Raw genomic sequence first — 14,441 nt, forward strand, 5'->3', positions numbered from 1 at the left:
TTCCCACTTATAACCTTGTCCTTTGTTTTTCTGAACAGATGTCACTGGGTTCATTAGTATGGTCTACTCCTCGGCTTTCGAAAGTCTCTGAACATTTTAAAATTTACCATTCTCATTATGTGATTTTATGTTTTTCTAATGTTCAAAGTGTTCAGTGGCTCTCTCCTAACTGTGATATTAAATTTGGTCTCTTCAGTCTGTTTAATCTGACATCATGGTCTTCCACACCCTGACAGGATCTTTTCTTTTCCCCTTTCTCAATAAAAAGCGCCTGCTCCAACCACACTCCCCTTCGGTTTCTTTCATTCTCTCCCTGGAATGCTTCCCAGACTGACCATTATTCTGAAACAGTCGTGCTTTCAGGTCAGTTCTACAGCTTCATGAAACCATCCTCAAATGTCTCTACATTGGTTTAGAAGACAAGGTGTCCTTTTGTGCCTTGTATCCAGCCCATCAGTTATTAAACACAAACAGAATCCACATGAGTTGTTGTTGGGAATATTATTAAAGGTCTGCTCAACACATTGTTCCTTTCATTTCACAGCAGTCTCAGAACTTGTGAATCATAGACATATTAGCTCCCAACCACAAAAAGGAGGCAGGCAGAAAGCAAGGATAGGACCCAGCATTTTTTCAATGCCAAGTAGTTACCAGAAAAGTATTATTAGTATTCCCACTTTACAGACGAAAATTCCAAAGTGTGGGAAGGTTAGTCTCAAGGTCAGGCACATAGTGAATAGTTAAGAATGGGATTCAAAAGGCAATACTTTTTACATGTATCATATTGCTTCCCCAAAGTGGTACATGAAACGTTGCTGTGTCCTTGTTTGTTCAATCACTGAATAAATATTTGTTGAGCACTGGGGATAGAGAAGTAAATGAAACAGTGAGTTGGTGAAAATGCAGGGAAGGGAAACTAGCAGTGCCATAAATTGGGAGTCCGGCTGGCTGGCTAGGGCCTCTCTGATAAAGTGACACTTGAGCAGAATCCTGTAGGAGAAGAGAGAGGGAGACTAGCAGACATCTCGGAGAAGCTTCCCGGGTGGCGGGTGCATGGTTGGGAGTTTAAGGAGAAGCGAAGAGGACAGTGTGTGGAGGTCGTGATTAAGAGGCAGCGTGGACGTAGGTGGGTCCAGAGAGAGCATGGGGGAGGTGGCAGGCCCATCATGTTGTAAGAGTTATGACTCTAGGATGAGTGGTTTCTTAAACTTGTGAAACAGAGGATTTTGTTTGGTCATAAAATGAGTTTGCTTATCAATGAATTATTTTCTAATTAACCTAACAGGGCATCTTTTTTTCCCCAGTTTTATGGAGTTATAATTGACATATAACATGTATTAGTTTAAGGTGTTCAACATGATTCTATATATATAATGTATGTATATATTATATATATATTAATATATGTATATATTATATATATTAATATATGTATATATTATATACATATATGTTATATATATATCAGGTGTGATCAAAGAACAAGGTGAATGCTGCTGCCGAGTGCCATCCAATGGAAAGGCAGGGACTTCAATACAGGAAGCAGCATTCAAACCTTAGTAACAGTGTGTGACAAGTTTCAGCTTGTTTGGTGCAGTCAGTTGGGTGTGAGCTACGGTTGAGAAAAGGTGTGTTTTAAAGTGTGCCATAAATCATGGATCACGAAAAACGCATTAACATGAAATTTTGTTTCAAACTGCAAAATAGTGCTCAAGAAGCACATAAAATGTTAAAATTAGTTTGTGATGATGCTGTAGTGACCATGAAATCAGTTTACAAGTGGTTTGAGCGATTTCATGATGGGTAAATCCATGGAAGACGATGAGCGATCGGGATGTCCTGCAACATCAAAAAGCCAAGAGAATGTTGAAAGAGTAAGTGAAATGAGTCTATCAAACAGGCAGTTGACTATTAGGGAAATTTCTGTGGATCTGAACATCTTTTATGTTTCCACTCAAAGCATTTTAACAACAGATTTGAACATTAGGCGAGTGAGTGCAAAATTTCTTACACGCATTTTGACTGTCGAACAAAACCAACAGCGTTTGTTAATTTCATTGGAGTTGCATGATCATGCCACTTCAGATTCCAGCTTTTTAAGACATGTCATCACAGGAGGTGAAACTTGGGTGTATATGGTTATGATCCTGAGACTGAGGTTCAGAGTTCTCAGTGGAAATTACCCAGCTCTCCTTGTGCAAAAAAAGTGCATCAATCAAGATCTACGAGTAACATCAAGGTGATGTTAATTGTGTTTTTTGACTTTGATGGAATTGTGGGGGCTGAGTTTGTACCCAGGAGCACTACAGTGCACTCTGAATATTTTAAGGGCTTATTAGAGTGTTTAAAAAACAATGTGCATGGAAAATGGCCTGAGAAATGAGCAAACGATTTCATCCTCCATCATGACAACGTTCCGTATCACACATCGCTCCTGGTATATGGCAATTTCTGTTAAACAAAAATATTACGGTGTGTCCTCATCCACCTTATTCACTGGCCCTAGCACCGTGTGACTTCTGGCTCTTCTCTAAAGTTAAACTGACCATGAAAGACAAATGTTTTGAACCAATTCAGGACATCGAGGCAGCCACGACAGCACAACTAAAAACACTCATGAAAGAGTACTTCAGAACTGCTTCAGAAAGTGGCAAGAATGATGGGATAAGTGTGTTCTAAGTGAGGGGGAGTATTCTGAGGGGGATAAATGGCAGTGTGTCTTTTACTGTAATAATTGTTTTAATTTAAGTATTCACCTATGTTTTGATCACACCTCATATATATATAACATGTAATATGTTATATATATATATATATATATATATATATATATATAAATGATCACCACAATAAGTTTAGTTAACATTCATCACCTCATGTTGTTAGTTTTTTTGTTGTGATAAGAACTTTTAAGATCTACTCTCTTAGCAACTTTTAAGTATATAATACAGTATGGTTGACTGTTGTCACCATGATGTACATTACATCCCAGAACTTACTCATTTTATAACTGCAAGTTTTTACCTTTTAATCACCTTCACCCATTTTCCCCACCCTGAAGAGATGTCTTGAAGGGAATACTCTACCTGATAGAATTCAAAGTTTTCCAGTAGCTTAGAGTCAGCAAAACTTCCTTCCTCACCTGAGGGACCCAAGAGTTTCAATGGTAAATGCTTCTCATTTATTCATTCTTTCACTCATTAATTCAACAAATAGTTACGTAACATCTACTATGTGCCAGCGACTGTTCTGAGCACTAGGAATATAGCATAAGGAAAAAAAAAGACAAAAGCTCTGCCCTCCCATCCAGACTTTCATTAGAGTAACGCTTGCAGACTTTCTAGAAGACTAAAAACAAAAACGAAAACAAAAACACACTCTTCCATAAAATCATTTGTTTTGATATGTCTACAAAGTTAGAATTCCATATTTTTCATATAACTGTTTTTAAAATGTTGGTTGACTAAAGTACTGCAGCTATAGGCTGTATAGGTTAGTATTTTATTGTCTTTTCGTGTTTTTTTGAGCATGTTGATACACATGTTACAATTTTTTTAGTGTGGTTTTCCAATCATTCCTATAGTAAAAGCCTTATTTTGGTGACAGTAGCTATAGTACCATGTTTTTGCCTGTTGTCTGCTATTAAACATGTTGTAAATATTATGTTATAAATGCTTTCCTTTAATGCTCATAGACACTTTCCTCAGCCTACATTTTTATTTTAGAAAGTTGTTAAAATATGTAAAAATGTAGAGATTTGTGAGAGTGAATTTGCACTGCAGACAACTTTTAAAAAAAATCTAGGAATGATGCACTCATGGTTTTCTTGAAACAAACAAACAAACAAAAAACCAAAAAAACAACTCATCCTTTTCACCCAATTTGATATCCACATGTGAACCAGACGCATTTATGGATTTTTACAAAATTACTCTCCTAAATATACATAAAAAGTTTCCTCTCCTGTTTCAAAATCTTCGTTTCAAAGTATTTTTATGGAGTAAATTTTGATTCACTTCCTGAGTAATTTTCCAAGATAACTTCCCCGCCCATGGTAAGCGTTCATTTAAATGTTTTAGAATCTGGTGATTCCTTTTGCGTTCTCCTATGAAATTCACAGACTCTTTTGAAAGTGCCTACTAGAAATGTCAGTCACTTACCTCACTTTTCTGTTATTCTTGCTAAATATAGTTTGATGCTACTCGCCGGAGCGGTGGGTCTCATTCAGGAAGGCAGCTGCATGGTTTTGTCATCAAGCGAGTTTTCCTTCCCCCACCAGCCCACGCACATTCCCTCAGCTCTCAGGTGTCCCTACTCCCCATCCACGCCATAAGCAAGGATTTTTTTTTTTTTTTTTTTTTTTAATTTAAAGGTTGAAGACTTTCCCCTTGAGCTTGCCATCTGATCCAGGGTGTTGCAGAAAGTTTGTTTACCCAGCTGCTGATCTTGAAAACTAGGCAAAGCTAAAGCACGTTAAAAGTTCCGAGCTGAAGCACAGAAGAGGAGATATAATAGAGGCCCGTCCAGGGCCTGTTAAAGCGAACCCCATCTCTGCAATGCTGAGGAATAACAAACTGCTAAAGCAGCAGCGCTCACAACGCATCAGCATTTTTACCATAGTTAGGACCTCACAAAGGATGAAGATCATGATGTGTCTTGAAATAAAGAGAAGGATGAAGATGACGTGTTAGCACTTGGGGAGAAATAATTGGAAGACATGAATGAGGATGAAGGAAGAGAGAAATGGTAGAGACAGTAAACTACAATTCATTTTATTTCTCTCCTTTCTCTCCTCACCAACACTGTTGGCCACAGACTCTGGGCTCTGGTGCTGCAGATGCAGAGGAGACAGATAAGGTCTGAGCCCTTGACGGGCTCCAAGGTCTAATTAGGAAATAAATGAGTACAGCGATGGTTGAGTAGTGTGTGCACCAGCACATGCGAAGGTGCCGGAGCCCCGAGAAGGGGCAACCACCTCCATCTGGGCAAATCAGGGAAGGCTTCCTGGAGACGGCGCCACCTGAGATGCCTCCTGAAGGACAAATAGAATTAGGTAGGTGAAGAAAGATTGTTCAACAGGTGAAACAGCAAACTGAATGTAATTTTATCGGGCAGAAAAAATAATCATAGAAAAATAAATGTAGCTTGGAAAGAAGCTGCTGACAACTTTAAATTGCTTTTTTAAAAATGCTGTCTATGAGTATACATGTTGCACAAGCCATGTCTGTATAGCCCTAGTGAGGCATTTCTAAACAGTTGGTTACACTACACTGTGATGAATAAAACGAACAGCATTAGATAAATTTAGCTTTTACAATACTGTGGCAATCCCTTTAGTGAAATAAGTTATTTTGGGTTTTGAATGATATGAATTTTCTTCAGTTAAGTTTCTAATATATAATTGAATATTTATGTGTTTTCAGAACTTACTATATCATAGTACTGTAAAATTAAATGCCATAGATCATGGCCTTCTAACAGAGGCGCTAAACAAATATTGGTTGAATCAAGGGCTTATTAAAGAGCTTCATCTAATCTGATCATTTCCAAAATTGGCGTCAAATTAATGTTAATAGACGCACAGAATGTTAGATAATTGGACCTGCAGATGTTAGTTTTAAAAAACTGGCATCTTGGTACCATCAGGCAAATGTGGTCCCTCATGTGCTTCCCTGCGTGGGTCCTTCAGAGACTCTGCACAGGTAAAGTTTAAACCTTAACACATGTAATTGCATTTTCCACCTTGTCACCTTACAAGCACTTGTAATTCCTGATAATGTGGCCTGGACTTTTAATCCTCTGTGGCTTTCCACTAGCTCTGCACAGCTCTTCCCAGAGACTCTGCACAGGTAAAGTTTAAACCTTAACACATGTAATTGCATTTTCCACCTTGTCACCTTACAAGCACTTGCAATTCCTGATAATGTGGCCTGGACTTTTAATCCTCTGTGGCTTCCCACTAGCTCACTGCTATTCCTTAAACGATGCAGCTTCTTTGTCTCACTGGTTGCTACCACCAGTCCTTTAAAATGAACACGGGATTCAGGAGCTTTCCTGCCTCACTTGTCTGTTTTAAGGAGTCCCTCCTTTGCTGCTGTATCAAAGCATCTACGAGGTCAGACACTGAAGTTCACGAACTCATTGTAGAAAAAGTGCTACATACTGGTTCTTCATTGCTGAATATCACTACAGTCACCTTCGAAGCACTTCCCTTGGGAAGATATACACTGATACCAGCGCCTAGTCCACCCTTCAAAGCAATTTTGGAACTCTTTTTCTGGAATGGCCATCAGAGCTGTCCTCTTATTATCCTTGATGTCCTGAATGTCATCAAAATGTCTTCCTTTCAATATTTCCTTTATCTTCTGGTAAAGAAAGAAGTCACTGGGGGCCAGATCAGGTGAGTAGGGAGGGTGTTCCAATACAGTTATTTGTTCACTGGCTAAAACTCCCTCACAGGCAGTGCCGTGTGAGCTGGTGCATTGTCGTGATGCAAGAGCCATGAATTGTTGGTGAAAAGTTCAGGTCATCTAACTTTTTCATTCAGCCTTTTCAGCACTTCCAAAGAGTAAACTTGGTTAACTGTCTAGTTGGTACAAATTCATAATGAATAATCCCTCTGATGTCAGCAAAGGTTAGCAACATTATTGCAGCAAGTTCGGGAACTTAATTGTCAGGTCTGGTATTGCACTCAACTGTCATCATTTACTTCTGTTTCTCCTTTACAAGACTAATTTTTTAAGGTAGAGACTATGTCTTTTTTTTTTTTGTAATACAATTTTTTTTAGAGCAGGTTCAGGTTCACAGCAAAATTAAGAGGGAAGTACAGAGAGTTTCCCTACTCTATGTCCACACAGGCGCAGCCTACCCCTTCTCACCATTCCCGCCAGACTGGTGCTTTTGTTACAATTGATGAACCCACAGTGACACATCATAAGAGATTATGTCGTTTTCATTTTTATTTCTAGTGCCTATTTGGGTTTCTGGCACTCAATGAATGTATGAACCAATGAGGGGCAAAGCTATCCAAATTTGGCAGAACTGGTTAAAGGGAGACGAGAGAAGACCCCCTCAGTGTCAGGTGAAAATAAAAAGAGAAGAGCAGTGGTAGTTGGAAATGACAACTTTGTCTGAACTAACCTGAGCTGTCTCTGCTATGATCACAGAATATCAGAAGCCTGAATTCGTGACCAGAGTCTCTCACTACTAACTCTTGGTCTCGAGCATGTCCCCTGATTCTGCTGAGCCTCAGCTTCTTGTATGTACGGAACACATGCCAACACTTACATCCTAGTGAGCACTGAAAAACAGACGGGAGTGAAACGGCTAGCACGGTGCTGGGCACCCAACGGTGCTCAGTCTGTTTGAGGAGACTCAGCCCTCAAGAATCAGCAATTACACTTCTGAATCCTTTTACCATCAAACTTTTCCTATATCATTTTTTAAATTCATAAATTCCATGTTTTTGAGAGATTCTTCTCTACCAAACTGTAATTATGATATGAATTAACTTCCATAATTTTGATTTAATCGTTATTTTAACTGCCAATCAAATCCTAATTAGGATGATTTGTAACTAGTATTATTGTACTGATTTAATTTAATTCTAGCAAAAGTAAAGCATGCCATTCTCGTCAGCCTGTCTAGCCTTATTGTAGCTAAATAAATGATTTTTCTTCAACTTAAACCAATTTTTTTTAATAGCTCACATGACTGAGGACTACATTTAACTTTGTATAGCGCTGTTCATAAAGCCTGTTAATAGTGCTTAGTTGGTTTTAAAGCAGAAGTGGACCCTAATAGCTCATACTCTGTTCCCTTTCAAGAAATACTTGTTTCTCAGTGTGAGCAATGAATTGGGAACTTGTGAACATTCCGCTGCATTTGTGGTTGTATCTCATAAAGAAGGAAACACTTTTGAGTGTTCTGTAGTGACTGTGCTGTGTTAATAGCCGCTATGAACAGTTTCAGTCTGGGCCTTTGGACTAAATGAGTGTGTACATTATGATGGTTACAGTTTTCAAAGTTTTGGTGGCTATCTTTGGCCTTCCTGAAAGCTGAAGTCTTACTTTTCTGTTAAACGACATCCATAATATCCTGAATTTTTATTTTTGGTAGAAAATCAAACTCCGACCTGCACGGAACCTCCCGGGAGCCCCATTGGCTGTCAGACCTGAGACGTGCACCAGCATTCACTATGCGTTTGAAGGTGGGAGCCAGACCCTGGCTCCTCCCTGAGGCAATTTGTGCCTGAAAAGGGTTCACTTCGCGGCTCTAGGGTGCCCCCTGTTGGCTGTTCCCAGCCATGCTCGCTTTTACCTTCTGACCTGCCTTTTTCCAGCTCTGCTCTTCACTGCCCAAGCTCTCTGTCATATTCTCCCCTCTGTAGCTTCCCCCGTTCCACGGAGACCTACTTCCTGCAGCTGCCCGGCCGCCTGCTCCAACCGGACGCAGTGGAGCTGTGGTCCTGGACAGCTCTCTCTCCTGCACTGGCTCTCTTTCCTACATCTCAAATCTTCCTCTTTCTTGGTCAATTCTTTCATTTTCTGATATGGCTGCTAAGATTGGTTAATGGATGGTAAATGTTCAAGAAAAAAAAAAGTAAAGCTACGTCATATTTCATTTCTAATAGCTATGTATCTCTTGCCTCTTCCTCTTCCCTCTTTCTTAAATAATCCCCATTTCAATCCTCCCTCCTGCCTTCCTTCCCTGGCCCCATCTTTTATCCTTATCCGTCTTTCACAATTTAAACAGTTTTAAAATTAAATATAGATATTATGTATCAACTTGCTAGTTGAGTTTTACTTATTTTCGTAAAGGTTTCGTTGAACAAGTGGTTTGCTTAGAGAACAGGCAGGATTTTATCAGTGGTCACCATTGTGATATAATTTAGAAGTATTGGAAGTTACCGCTAGTGTGCAGAATATTTTGTTCATTTCACAGATTCTGCAGTTAGAGATTCTTTTGTTTTGGCTTAAAAGTTTGTCTATTCTTCAGCTTTAGACAGCACAGGGAGAGTAAAAGCAAGAACTCTTATTCTTTAGTGTAAATACATTTTCCCGAACCTTTTCCTCAGATTCGATTTGAATGTTGAGAAAGTAGAGAGGTCATGAAAGCCCTGACTGCCTAAGGCGGGTGAAGAGCAGAATGAGAAGTGAGAGCGTTCAGGAGCCCAGAGGTTCAGATCCCCCTGCCAACACTGGTGCCAGGGCCAGAAGGCCACAGAGTCTCTTAACGCGGGTTAATTGCTCCCCTCTCAAAGCCTCACAACAGTTGACTCTCCGTGTCTACATGTTTTTAGTACTCATAGAGAAATTTATTGTTTTCTCCCTCTGAAACTTTTTGGTCAGTCTAATATTCTCTTTCCCTTATGATCATATTTTAAAACCTCTTCTGCCAGCCTTTACCCCCTGACTTCTATTAGTATCTTATGAGGACGCATTTCATGTGATTAATGTATATCCTCAACCTACATATTTAATTTATTGTAACCTCCTCCCAGCCTTTCATAATGCTTTGAATCATATCATTGTAGGTTTATCTGGCATCCACTGCAAAGAGCTGATTTGGGTAAATAGACCTGACATTTGGTGTGGGTCACATTTGTTTTCTTATGCATTCCATGGCAGCTCTGCCATTATCAGCTCATAGATGGTCCCTTGTAAAATCTCTGTATTTTATATGGCACATTTTCTGAATGTTGGTTATTTGGAGATAGATTGAAGTGGCTATGTTGTTGTTACTATAAAATCAGCCTGGAGGAAAAAAGAATGAAACACAGCCCTGGAATCCATGCTTTTGGCTTACAGAATGCAGAGACAACCACTGCAACTGCAAACAAGCTGCTCAGGACCAGGGCTCTTTCCAACCTGTTAGGAGAACTCTCTGTGACTGAGAATCAAATGATGTCTTTAAGTGAGTCAGGATGGAATGGAATGTCATCCCACTCCTCTGCACCCCCATTCCCCATTTTTTTTCCAGGAGGGCTGTAAACCATTCCACACTGCCTTTTAGTGGAAAGAATTAGGTGGTAGTGGTGGGATATTTATGTGTACGGGTAGAGGGGAGATGATGGTGGTGGGAGGGAATCCAGTAAACTGCTTCCCTGGATAAAACAGGTAATACCCTCGTTTTTCCGTTGGAATTTAATGCATAGTTTTAGATTTATAGAATGTTACAGTTCTAAACTTGGTGAGCTGGATAGAACTTTGGATGTCATTGAACTTAACCCCTTCTGAAGTGTAAGAACTTAGAATTTAACAGCATCATGGCCAGAGACCCCTCAGAACCAACTCCAGAGGCCTTCCTATTGGGAGCGTGTAGGTGCAGCTCTCCAGACTTTTCTGGCTGACGTTGTTTTGCTCCTGACTTTTGAATTGGATAGAGAACCTGGAGTTTGACACAATCCCCAGGCACTCTGGTTTGCGCCCAGACTCCCAGACTCCTTTCTGCCTTGCCCGATTTCCTGCCTGTCTTTGACCCAGACTGAATTCTGTGCTACAATTTCTTTGCCCCCACTTGGGTTCTATTCTTATCTCCTCTTAGCTTTGGCTTGCCAGCATAGGCCTTCCTTTGGCCTTTGAGCTTACACCAGCTGATGTTTCTAGTTAGAGCTGGTTCTACCTCTCTTCCAGTGTTGACAGCTGACATCCTTGCTGAGTCTTGATGTCCACCAGCTGTCCAGCATCCTGGACCATTCCTGCGTTACCAGCTGCTCCTGACCATCTTCACCTAGACAATGCACAGTAGTTTTGGCAAGCTACTCACTGCTTCCAATGCCAGACTGGACCTACCTTGACTCTACTTTAACATGTTTTTCCCAGTGTCACATAGCTCATTGGTGAGGCTCAACTTGGAATCTAATTCAATGCCATTTCTGTAGTACTTACAGAATAACTGCTTATTTTCCTTTTCTCTAACTATAAATTTTATGTTTAGAATAATCTAGCTAGGAAAAGAGCATAAGTGATCATTCTGTCCCTCCCCACTTAACACACACACACACACACACACACACACACACACACACACACACTTTTAATCATTCTATTTCTATTTTCCTTTCTTAATGATTCTTCTTTCCTCTGTTGTGAATTGTTTTTCTTTTCCTCATTTGCTAACTTTGGAAAAAGAAAAATCCAGACATTGGAATGTCTGAGTTTATTTAAGTCTCAGTATGCTGTTCAATTTAATGAAGGGAAACAAAAAAGGAAAATTAGAATGCTGGCCTGGACCTTCCTGGCTGTGGGATTGGTCCTTTTTGGAGGCCACTGATATATACTGTATTAGGAGAATACGAGTAATCGATGGTGCCAAGCTCTTTCTAAACACATCAAAATATAGAAGTGAATTCTAAAATAAATTTAGAACTATTAGAAAGTTAGAAATTGTCAGAAACTTAATTGTTTTATAATAATTTAACATTTTCTAAAATAGATTAAGGAAAGAAAAGGGGACCTATGTAGTATACTTAATGAGGCATACAAGGTATGATAAAAAGATATGGTGAATGTTTAAATAAAAATTATTACTGTAAAAGACACATTGCCATTAATCTCCCTCAAAACACTCCCCCTTGCTTCGGACATACTTATCCCATTGTTCTTGCCATTTTCTGAAGCAGTTCTGGAAGTCCTTTTTCATGAGTGTCTTTACTTCATCCTCCATCCTGACAATGCTCTGTGTCACACATCACTTCTGGTATCTGACAATCTCTATTAAATAGAAACATTATGGTGTCTCATTATCCACCTTATTCACCGGATCTGGCACCGTATGACTTCTGGCTCTTCCCCAAAGTCAAAAATGACCATGAAAGGTAAACATTTTGAATCGATTCAGGACATCAAGGCAGGCACGACAGCACAACAAAAGACACTCATGAAAGAGGACTTCCAGAACTGCTTCAGAAAGTGGCAAGAACAATAGGATAAGTGTGTTTGAATCGGGGGGGGGGGGGGTATTTTGAGGGAGATTAATGGCAATGTGTCTTTTACTGTAATTTTTTTAAAATTAAAGTTTATTGGGGTGACAATTTTTAGTAAAGTTACATAGGTTTCAGGTGTACAATTCTGTAATACATCATGTATACATGACATTGTGTGTTCACCACCCAGAGTCAGTTCTCCTTCCATCACCATATAATTTTATCCCCTTTACCCTCATCTGCTAAGCGAAAATTTTTAAAATTTAAATATTCACTGTATGTTTTGATCACACCTGATATGTCATACTTGGATACCCAGCTAACAGAGAGCATATATTGTTTTCTAGTGTCTATGAAACATTTACAAACTCTGATGACAGACTAGGTTACAAAATATATCTTAGTAAGCTTCAGAAAAGAAAAACCAACTACAATGAAACACTCCAAAAATTAATAACTAATTTAAATATATAAGCCTAGCTATAACTATAAAACAGTACTGTAAGTAAAAAAAAAATTAATGGGGTGAAAATTTTAAAACCTTAGATAACTATTGTGCTACAGCAAACGATCCTAAAACCTCTTGCTTTAAAATGGGTTGGCAAACTTTTTCCATCAAGGGCTAGATAGGAAGTATTCTAGGCTTTGCTGACTGTATGGTCTCTCTCCCAGCACCTCACTCGACCACTGTAGCAGGATAGTAACTAACCACAGACAATACTTCAGTGAGTGAGACTGACTGTTTTCCAATAGAACTTGAGTTATGGACACTGAAATTTGAATTTTATATAATTTTCATGTCTTATGAAATATTCTTTTAAAAAAACTGGGCCATTTTAATGTTTTTTTATGGTAGAATAAATAGTTCTCTTGATGACTTCAGACACGTAAGCTGTTTGGTAGTACTCAGAAACATCACAATAAAGGTGGTTTTCCTGACTGGTATATAGTCTTCAGTAATTATAAGGAGTTTCTAGTAGGAGCCTGCTGTCAAACCAATGAGATGGCGTTTATGCATCCATCATTTTCAGCACTGGGCATATTTGGTAACCTGGGCATATCTCCCCCAAATAACCTTGCTTCCCGTGTCACAAGGCCCAACTTGCCCACGTTCACCTCAGTGAGCATACCTTTGGTAATAACACCCAAAGCTGCATAAAGTGGGGATGAGGGACTCTTCTTTATCCCCGGTACTGGCAGGCAGAAGGTGGCTCTCAGTCAGGAGTGTTACATGGGGTTTCCAGAAACAGAAGCCCATCGGCCTGCTGAATCTTTCACATTTACGTGGTTTTCGAGTAAAGCCATCTCTAGCAAAGCAGACTTCAGTAACCATCCTCTTCCATGTTTTCTCTTTCTCTTTTCTATTCTAATAACTTTTCACACCTCTGTTTCTCCCTGGGCACAAACTTGGGCAGAGGGACTTCCCATTTTCCCCACTTTCTCTTTTTGTTTTTGTTTAATTATACTGGAAAGTAGCTCGGGCCTGTCTCCTCTCTGCCCAGAACATATGCAGGTACTGCTCCTTGTGGAGTCTTTTCATCATTTTTCTGTTTGGTATTTCTCTTTTCATGCATCTTGATTGTCTTTTTCATGTGTATTTTCTCAGCATGGCGCTATTTATGGTAGAGCTTAGCTTTGAGACCAGTCATCGTTTCTGCCTTCTTTGAACGTTCATGAGCCTCTTGACCTTCCACCTTCCTTCTTTCTCTTTGTCTCATGATAATCTAAACGGGCTTACGGTGTGACTCAATATATTCGTTTTGTGACATGGTTACAGCCACTGAGTCGCCTGGCACAGACCCACCCCCCGCGCAAGAAGGTCTCAGCTCTCGGTCTCAGAAACTTCGCGAGCGAGATAGTCTTCTTTTGATTTCTGTCAACCACAACCACTTAAAAATGTAGCATCCATTTTTAGCTTAAGGGTTCTACAAAAACACACTAAATGTGGTCCATAGTTTTTGAGCCCCCGTTTTGAAACAACAGTGGTTTTTAATTTTTCATGTTTCTGAGCATTGTATTGATGGTTCTGCTGGATTTGGAGTACCCACTTATGTATTTTGGGGGATCCATCTAGGTTTCAGCTAGGTAATCATGTAGGCTGGAAAGTCCACGATAGCCTCACTCACGTGTCTGGTTGGTACTGGCTCTTGGCTGCATGGAGTGACTTGGATCTCTTCCTTATCTTTTTTGTCCTACAGGCTGGAGAGCCTTTCTGACATGGTAGTAGTTGAACACATGTTCAAAGAGGAAGGTAGAAGCTAGGAAGCCTCTTGAGGTCTGGGCTCTCGAACTTGCACAACGTCTCTTCCATCACGTTTTGGTTGTTAAAATGAGTCATGAGGCCAGCCCAGATTCAAACCAAAGGCAATCGTTTATTTTTTTAGAGAATTTCTTACAATCTTAATATTCTAATATATATCACAAATCCCTATGGCGAAATGTAGCAAGCAGTGATTTCCAAACTATGTGACCAGAGAAACTTGCTTTTCTCCTTTCTATTCCACTCTCCCCTACT

At 39.7% G+C, this 14,441-nt stretch overlaps 1 protein-coding gene and 1 pseudogene across 6 annotated transcripts in view; one reads left to right on the top strand and one right to left on the bottom strand.

The window, feature by feature from the left end:
• Window positions 1–14,441, top strand: part of SUGCT (succinyl-CoA:glutarate-CoA transferase) — a 719,436-nt gene that overhangs the window by 275,779 nt on the left and 429,216 nt on the right. Inside the window, exon 12 of one of the 6 annotated variants that reach the window (XM_033088474.1) lies at window positions 4,373–5,105. The exons of the other annotated variants lie outside the window; for them this stretch is intronic. Coding sequence (XP_032944365.1) covers window positions 4,373–4,457 — 85 coding nt within the window. The 3' untranslated portion in view covers window positions 4,458–5,105. Of the gene's footprint in view, window positions 1–4,372; window positions 5,106–14,441 lie in introns of those variants that run through there. 6 annotated transcript variants of the gene reach the window in all.
• On the bottom strand, window positions 12,971–13,695 carry LOC117012324 (ribosome biogenesis protein NSA2 homolog; annotated as a pseudogene).

This window comes from Rhinolophus ferrumequinum, chromosome 20 (assembly GCF_004115265.2).
Source record: "Rhinolophus ferrumequinum isolate MPI-CBG mRhiFer1 chromosome 20, mRhiFer1_v1.p, whole genome shotgun sequence".
Classification (NCBI taxonomy): Eukaryota; Metazoa; Chordata; class Mammalia; order Chiroptera; family Rhinolophidae; genus Rhinolophus; species Rhinolophus ferrumequinum.